Here is a 9,156-nt window from a genome sequence, read left to right on the forward strand (position 1 = left end):
AATAATCAGGACATTCATTGATTATAAAAAAAGTATTTATAATTCAATGTTTTAAGATTTTAATAGTTTACTAACTAAATGATCATACACTGGTTTTAATTTGATTATGTTTTGTTTTAAATAATGAATATTTGTTATATGCGTCATCTGAGCTCTGGAAGCTTGCAAACAAATTCCATATACAATATCTCTAATATAGGACACATTCGACAACAGAAATCTGAGTCAGATTAATTCTTTTTCTATTTGAACCCATCTATACTGTTTCACCGGGAAAGAAAAAAACAACAACTTTAAAAAAAACAAAAAAAACTTAACTGACAGGTTGGTCAATTTCCATTCAAAAGAAAATTTATACAAAATACTGGGCAACTGTAAAACATGCAACATCTAGTGATGCAAGTAAATACTGAGTGGAGTTACACCAGTTCAACTGCTGCGCTTGAACATTTCATGCTTGCTTAGTGCCATCTTGTGTTCAGGAGAGTCAACTGTAGGACAAAACAGATTTCTGTTTAATATTGTAACTTTCTAAGCACTTTGAATTGCCTTGTTGTTGAAGGGTGCTATAGGCTGCCTTGCTTGGGCAGTGTTTTAACATGTCTGCAAAAGTCATGTGATAACTTACATGCATCCTCTCCACCTCTTCCTTGCACTCTCTCTTCAGCTGCAAGAGGGCGGCCTGGTGCTCTGTAAGGAGGCAGAACACGAACACCTGTATGACTCATTCTGCTGGCAGTCTGATCAAATAAATATATGCTGAAGGCTATCAGTTCAACAATCACAGCATATTGTTATGCTCTACAGACTAAGACAAAAAGATTTATAGGTTTAGAGCTGTGATTTTTCCTGAAGACAGATTAGCATGTTAAATCACTATCAAGCTAATCTGCAAGACAAGACAACCCAACCAGATGTACTGGCATTTAGTGGTATAATTCTACAGATGGGTGGGTCACTTACACTATAAAAGGACCATATTTAAAACTCAACTAACCAGTTTTAAACTATGCTACTGTCAGAAATGTTAGGCAAAATGCTGATCTATTGGTATTAATAAACATGACGTGTGAAAGTAAAAAAGATCACCCATTGGTATCCTACCGTACCAAGTTACACAAAGTCTTGTCACCTGATGGCAAACTTTCATTTCAATTTACCTAAAGACTAGGCTGAGTTGGGGGCTCATTTTTGCATTTGTGAGTCCTAATTTCTATTTAGAATTACGACTAAAATCAAGACCACATAAAGACGTTGATCCTGTTTGGGACGTAGCAGACTTTCTATAGACCCACACCTAAGCACTTTGTTGGAATAAGTAACATTGTTAGCAATGATTAATCTGAGTCATGATTAGAATCAGTTAATCTTAAACAAATGATACTACTGTAATTGTACTTAGTCATTATTGACACCATTTAATCAGTACCATAAAAGTGCGGGAATTAAAATATGATATGATATAAATGTGTTGGTTTAGACTTTTGCTCTGCTTCTCAAATTCCACACACTGTTCTCTTTGACAAGCGCAAAGCCCGATCGTGGAGCACAAATCACTAGAATAATCCACAATTGCTGGTCTTATTCTAATCTCAGGGATGAAGCGGCACCACACAGAACATCCCAACAGCTGTTGCTGTGCACGGTACGCTTTTAGTTAACACAATTTCATTGTACCCAGAACATGAAATGGCTTTTATACTTTGCAGTTCAATCAGCCCATGGAGAGCTGTGTGTGCTTTAAACCTATCTGTTTGTCATTACATCTTTGGATTACGAGGTGGGCCAAATACCTCGTATTCCTGCTGCCCAGAATTCCATTAAATGTTTTCACCTCTCTAACATCCACACGTGCTATCCTGTGGAGCTACGAAACAGCAACACACAAACAGGAGCATTAAGGTGCAGACACAGCCTCACTGTGTTCTTAAATGGATTTAAAGGATGTCTTACACCCTGCTGCTGATACTTGGCTAGCTCTGCTTTATTTGCCTCAGAGTCTTAGAGGGACGTGTGGTGGCTCTACTTTTGTTTCAGTGTTTTTATAAGAGATCCATTCCAAAATACCAGGATATAAATACCATGATATCAGCAACGGCCCTTATCCACAAAGCCCATCAGCGTGAGGTGTGTCTGTGTAAGCTTGACTGGCATGATCCTCTGTCAGCATTCCTGGTCTTAGATGACAGACAACAGTGTCTAAAGCAACAAGCTTGAGGTTCTTACCTGCTTCGGTGTATTTGAGTCCCACCTTTTCTTCCTCATCTTTAGGTTTGGGGGGGGGCCACACAGCCTGCAGACGCCCTGGAGTCCGGTCCTCACTGTCTGTAGGCGACGTGACCTCCGTCTGTGGGGAGGAAAAACATGCAAAAACGTCATAGCAATGATACATCATCTCCCCCTATCTTTGCACGTAGCACTTACAAAATCATATATGCTTTATCTTGTATTGTTTTTGTATTATTGTCACTTGGGTATTATTGTCTTTACACTTGTTAAAGCACTTTTTTAACTTGTTTTTGAAAAGTGCTCTACAAATAAAGATTATTATTATTATTATTATTTCATACATTAGCCTCTGTGGGACTTTTGAGTTCTTTGCCAGGGGATTTGGAGGTTCTCTCAAAAATAGACCGCAGGTTTTCCTTGTCATTCTTGATCTTCTTTTTCACTGCCTCCAGGTCCACCTTTTCTGTTTTTTCTATTTTGACAGTTTTGGGGCCAAAGATGTTCCTGAAGGTTTCATAGGCCAGGTCTGAGGTTTTCTTTTTTTCTGGTGGGGATGTGAGGGTTCCTGGGCCTGGAATTGTCTCCCCCACAACTTCTTCTCCACTTTCTTTTTTGCTGTGTTCAGGATCAGCATCCTTTTTGGTCTCATCCTGGTTGTCTAGGTTGAGCAGCTGACTGAGCTGTCCCATTACAGTGCTTTTAGTTTCTGCAATGGTTTTAGGCTCAGCATGTTTTTTGACTGGAGTGGCTGTCTTCTGCTCAGGGAAGAGCTTGGCTTTGTTTACCGTCTTCTTCAGGCTGAGCAGGGCCAGGTCAGCATCCTTCTCTCTCTGCTTGATCTCTGACATCGTCTCCCTGTCATCTCCTACTGCTCCTTTCTTCAGCACCCGTAACCCACTGAAGAGAGCCGGCATTTGGAAGGAAGGAGGCGAAGAGAGTGACGTGCCCCTGGATGGGGATGAGGTGGAGGAGGTAGAGGAGGGGGAAATAGATGAAACTGGAGGTGGTGTGTTTCTCTCTGGTGTCTTTGTGGACAATGGCGTGGGTTTTTTAAACCCTATAGCGTAATTTGTGATACCAGCTTGGACTGCAACTTCAGGAGTCTTGGGGCTGGATGGAACAGAGGAGGACACCTGGCTGGAATAAGATTCCTCAGTCCCCTCATCAGTCTCAGCCCTTTCCTCACATGTCTCCTCCTTCTGTGTACTATCTCGGTGCCCTGTATGCTTCAAAGGAAAGGCTATAGCAGCATTTTGACCGGCAGCCTCCAAATCCAGATGTCCGGAGATGATGGAAGAAGTGGGCAGAGAGCAATCTATGCCAGCATACTTTTCTTCATCCATTCCCACATTGTCACTACTTTTCTCACTAGCAGCACATGTTTCTACATCCACAGACAATGTGGTGGTGTTCTCTTTAGGACTACAGCCATGTCCGTGTTTGGAAACTGAAGAGATAAGTGCCGTCCTAGATTTAGTTCTGCTGGTGAGTCTGTCTGAATATAGAATAGCTTCTATGCGGGATTTCTCCTTAAGGTTGTGTGTTCTAAACACAGGCATTTGGTACTCTGCCTCAGCCTTACTGGAATCTTTTAGCTTATCTCCATCAACATGGTCTCCTGTATAATTGTCCTCATCAGGTAGAGAAGGCCTACTGGTCCTGGTAATCTTCTCTGACAGACCAGTGCTATTGTTGGCCGCCTCCTCATACTCATTTTCTGTGTCACTATACGTTTCTACTCTTGTGACCTGGACCACATCTGGGTCAACCGAGGCTCCAGCTGCTGTTTTTACTTGGTTATCCGACTCCTTGTGGGTTTCCGATGATTCATCCCACTGCCCCAAAGCAGTCATATTATCCTGATGCATATCTTTCCTCCCTTGAAGTTTGTTCTCACTGTTAATAGTTTGACCACCTTCAGGAAGAAGATCCTCCACATCTGGTAGCTCCTTGAAAGACGTCAGTATAGCCGAGTCCGTGACTGAGGAGGCAGATATATCCCGGCTGAAAAAACTGCTGAAGACATTCTTGATGGAACCAGGGGGCTGCTTCCCCAGTTCATCTGAATTATTACTGTCCATAATTGTTCAAAGTGTCACACCAACTGAGAGCAAAGAGAGGCAAAGCAAAACAGGTAGCAGCTAGTGTTCAGTGAAAATGTCACAAAAGGTTCATCTCCCCACCTTCAGTTATCCAAGCTGCTGTTATTCCACCTATACCGCCGAACAAAAGGCCTTTGTATGGACAAATCTCCCCAGCTCTCTTTTCCTTCTCCAGATGGATGCCAATTCTAACAACACTATCCTGTGTTCCTCTTTCGTGACACACAAACAGGTTGCAAATAGTAGACTTTTATAATATCACATCAAGATACTACTGACTTTATGTTGTAAATTATAGTACAGTTAATTTTTCTCTGTTGTAGCAAGATTCCCATGACGGTGGAAGTGAAGTCAAGCTGTTCAGCGGCTGGAAGCATGGCCCACTATAATCTCCCTGGGAGAGCAGAGTTCACCTGCCTTTCACCAAAGTATTTCCAACTGTTCCGACAAGTTAAGCGGTATTATCCATAAAGTTGTAGGTTATCCTTCTTTATGTGCTGGCATACAGTCTGTAGTCCATGATTAAACTGTTCTTCTAGTTTGGGTCTGTCTTCCTTAAGTTGTCTCTCAGTTAACAGGAAAACCCTGTGTGCTGCTGTGTGAGAAAGAAATACCTCAGGTTGGGGGTGTCTCACTGGTCTACCCAGTCTGGAGACGCCTCCCTTCAGGTACCTCCCTTCCTGGGAGGGGACCTGCAGAGCCCGGCACCGCAGGTGTCTGATTACCTCTGCTCACATCCGTAAAATGGCTGCCGCGTAAACACAGAGGAGGAGTCAGGCTGTGGTCAGGTGGAAACCTGCAGAGGTCCATTAACCCAGCATTGCGGTGAGCTGCTGCAATACAGGGCTTACTTAAGTGATTAGTCAGCCAGGCCATAGCCAGCTCTAGCTAACATGCTAACATGTGTTATAAGCATAGACTGTATATAAGGTTATAAGCAGCTCAGGAGCACAAGACAGAAAAGGGCTTTTGATTCACTTACCTTTAGTCTGTATGAGCACCGACAGTTTTGATTCAAACTGTAAGTTTGATTTGGGGACACTAAGGGGAAAAATTTTGGAAAGTTTGCAAGCTAAGCTAAACTTAGCTAAAGTTTACAAGCTATCAACAGGGAAAGGGGATTACCTAAATAGTTTTTATGAAAAAATAAAACAGAGAGAAACAACCTCTGTTTTGTTTTATAGCTTATACTCAATTTTACCTGTCACAGGTTTTTGTATAAATGTCAAGAAAGTGGTTAGGAAAACACAGCATTCTTCAAACTGTGGTTGCCCTTAGCAACCAATGTTCACTCTCCTTGAATGCACTCCTTCAGACTGCCTGGTTGAGCACTGTCTAAGCTGAATCTACCAAAGGGCAAACTTCTGGAAGACTGTTTAAAAAGAGCTTTTCAGATGTCCAATTTAATCCAGTTTGACTGCCATAAATGAAGCATTTTTAATGCTATTGTCTCCCCCGACACAGGATCAATGACTGGTAATTGATTGTTTTTTTCCCATTAAGAAATCTTCCTGGTGAAAAACAGGATGGTACAAGAAACACAACAGGAAGAAAAATAGAAGAAATGGACATTTTTTAAGACGGTGGTGGTGGTGACATTGCATATGGAAGTAATGAACCCAGCAAAAGAACTGCATGAATGAAGTATTTATTTGTCACTATAATGAATTGTTGGAAATGTCTTACCAATAGAAACCTATGTGAAAAAAAATATTAATAATTGCATTTTCCTAGGACAGGTGCTTACTTTCCCTCCCCCCTCTCAAATAGAATAGAAAGGAGGCTTCTGTGGCAGAGGAATTAAGTTATGCAAGAACAATGGTATTTCATACACACACTGTAAATGTACTAGAAGAGGCCCCTCTGATCAACTAAACTGTGATATGAACACAGGTCTGACACATATGAACTCAAAAATAGAAGAAGTGAAATTAATTTACAAGTTGCAGATCATGTTAACATTACAGATGTAAAAAATATCAAGTCTAGCCCACAGGCTTTGATTGTGTCATCATCACAACCTTCTGCATTCCATGTTACAACACACTTAGAATACATCATGTACAATAGAGGTGTGTTTTTTTCTAATGATAATGGATGACGGTGATGATAAAGCCGTGCTGGAGTCCAGTATGTGAGATGGTTGTCACTTTCTCAACAATACAGAGTGCCTAATTCTGTACAGCGTGGCCTTTGTGCTGGTATGTTAACTTGTTATGCTCACAGTCAGGGCAGTTATTGTGTCTTGGAAAAACAACGCTTTGCTTTGATACACTACGCCCCGTAAACCTCACCCAGGTAATCTGCCACATCTGCCACAAGGATATGCCTTTGCCAGACAGCATGATGGAATCTGGAAAGACTAAGTGATGGAACAGTTTTTCACATTCTATTAGATGATTTAGAAATGCAGAGAAGTTCTTTATTGGCACTAGTGATTAGCATTATTAAAGCCCACAAACACCTTGAAACAAACAATACATTGTTTGCTGCAGGCTTATTTTTAGAAGACACAAAGACTGTGCAGTAGGATTACATCAGTCACATGCTCTGCGGCAAACAAAGTATCTTGTGTTGCTCAATAACAGGAGAGATCAATTATACTAATTATTCCTAACAGCCTGCGCCGTTGAAATTTAGGTTTAAAAAATGCTACAAGAGAAGGAGAGATGGTCTTTGCTCTGAACGAAAGAGATTTGATTGGAATGATCAGTCAGTTTTGGCTTAAGACCCCAGTCTACAGATTAGAATCCATGACCTGTTAATCCATTTCTAAGAATTCTTGATCAGGTGATTAAATGCCTGAGTGGAGAGAAATCCCTACCAGTCCCATGAGGTGGAAAAAAGGAGTGCTATGGGTGTGAAAATATGCATTCCAGCAAATTCTGCTGTTGTGTTTGTGCTGCTCATGTGTTAGGGGCCCTCACCGTGCACTCCAGCTTGGGACAGTAGGGTGTGTCCCCGATGATGTCATCCTCGGGCGGTGTGATGCGTAGGAAGTCGAGGTGATCAGGGCGTGGAACGCAGGAAAGGGGCTGTGGATCATCACCATCCAGCATCCAAATGTCATCCTGACGCATGAGGGAATCCTCTACAGAGACACACAAACAAACACATGACCACAGGGTAATTAAGGCTCTTGTATGTGTTGCAAGGCATGGATAAAAACACAACAGCATAACAGGTGTGATCATGTGTGACAAGCCCAAATAAGTAGCACTGACAGAGGCATGTTGTTTTCCTGTGTAACCTGCCCAGGTAATAAAAGATGGAACGGGGTAGAAAGCAGGCATCAGAATCTTTTAGCATCAAACAGGCAGAGAGAGACCCCTGTTCTGCTGCAGGCTCGAGGGCGCACAGCTATTTTTATCTGCACTTAGCCGGTCCTCTTCTCATCGTCAACACCAGAAAAAAGCCACACTGATCAAATAAAGAAAAAGGGCTGCAAAGCACTGGCCTCAAAAACAAATACCAGTGTCTTGTATTAATTTGCATTGAAGACATGTTCACGGTAACACAGCCGGGCCACAGCGTTGCTCAGCCCTCCCACTGTACTATAATAAAGTCAGGTGTGTGTGATTTGTGTGAGCAACTGTGTTTAGTCATCCAAAGGCCCTGAAGGAGTGAAAATACAGGACTCCTTCATTTAGATTGGGAAACACTGCCCTCTTCTGACCAGACAGTCACACAGAGAGTTATGAGTGGGCTGTAATGATGAAGACTGCTGTGGAAACACAGCTAAAACAAAACAAGGTAAAAGTTGTTTTTTTTTCAATAAAAATTCCTCACTCTGTGCTATTTTTGCTGCAGTATGTTGGGAAGGGCGGATTCATTCTGTGCATTTCAGAGCATCTGGCCTTTAATATTTAGTGCTCAGTGACACACTGCAGAAACAGCCTCAGCCTGCACAACCTTCCTTGTGTGTAATGCCCTCAACAAATCACATGGTATTAACTTCAGGAACTGGCCTAGTGCCTCACTAGGCACAGAGCACAGGAAGATGATATATCTTGCCTTGATGCATGCATTAACTGTCTCAGGAGAGTCAGTCAAGCAAGTAGAAGGGAGGAAAAGTACAAGTTAAGAGATTTGGGGCAGGGACAGAGAGGTGAAAGAATAAGAAGGAGGAAAAGGAGGTGGAGAGAGGAACATTGTACGAGTGAAGGGGGCTGGGAGGGTGTTTTTTTTTTTTCTTCTGCCGGTAAGACAACACCTTGACCTGGCTCAATTGTGAGCTGGAAACTGAGAAAATCACTTAACTTCCTGTTCAATAAGCTGCTAATATATCACATAACCTTCGATTGTAATGAGTATCCTTGAAGACATACATATGGTATTACTCTTTTGCTGCCCTGCAGCCACTTCTAAAGACCCCAGCTCCCCAGAGTCTGAGTCTCAGCCAAATCCTTTAAATTCAGTTATGAAAGCCCACACACACACACACACACACACACACACACACACACAAAACTATCTGGGGGGCTTCATTAAAAAATGGAAGCATTGAAATTCTGCTTCAGTATTCTACCACAATCAGTTATTAGGAGACAGCAGAAATGCCTGCAGTCGCTACAGTTATCTGGGACTTAAGATTTGATTAATAACTTTTCATTATGATAATGCTGCGCCGCATGGTCCCGCAGTGGGAACTGCTGACTGTGGCCTGGCCCACTTCCAAATGCAGAGTAAAGCCCAGTCCTGGCCAAGGAAAGAAACTACTGATCAGAAACAGCTTTCTCCGCAGTTACTGGTTCTAACTAAATGATTGAATATATTAGAAATAAGCTAACAATGAACACCTATTGATATATGTTTGCTAATGTTT

General features: G+C 42.0%; 1 protein-coding gene across 1 annotated transcript; it reads right to left on the minus strand.

Annotated features, from left to right (window-relative positions):
• Positions 1–260: 260 nt before the first annotated feature.
• Positions 261–4,448, minus strand: LOC119900087 (formin-1-like). The gene is made up of 4 exons (XM_038714848.1): positions 2,571–4,448; positions 2,227–2,347; positions 629–690; positions 261–491 (listed from the first exon to the last, which is right to left on the minus strand). The coding sequence occupies exons 1-4, from the start codon at positions 4,308–4,310 to the stop codon at positions 462–464; spliced, it is 1,953 nt and encodes a 650-aa protein (XP_038570776.1). The 5' UTR covers positions 4,311–4,448; the 3' UTR covers positions 261–461.
• Between the last annotated feature and the right edge of the window lie 4,708 nt (positions 4,449–9,156).

The sequence above is a fragment of the Micropterus salmoides genome, unplaced genomic scaffold (assembly GCF_014851395.1).
Source record: "Micropterus salmoides isolate LMB-PRFRI ecotype aquatic unplaced genomic scaffold, ASM1485139v1 Ms_hic_scaffold_1226, whole genome shotgun sequence".
Lineage (NCBI taxonomy): Eukaryota > Metazoa > Chordata > Actinopteri > Centrarchiformes > Centrarchidae > Micropterus > Micropterus salmoides.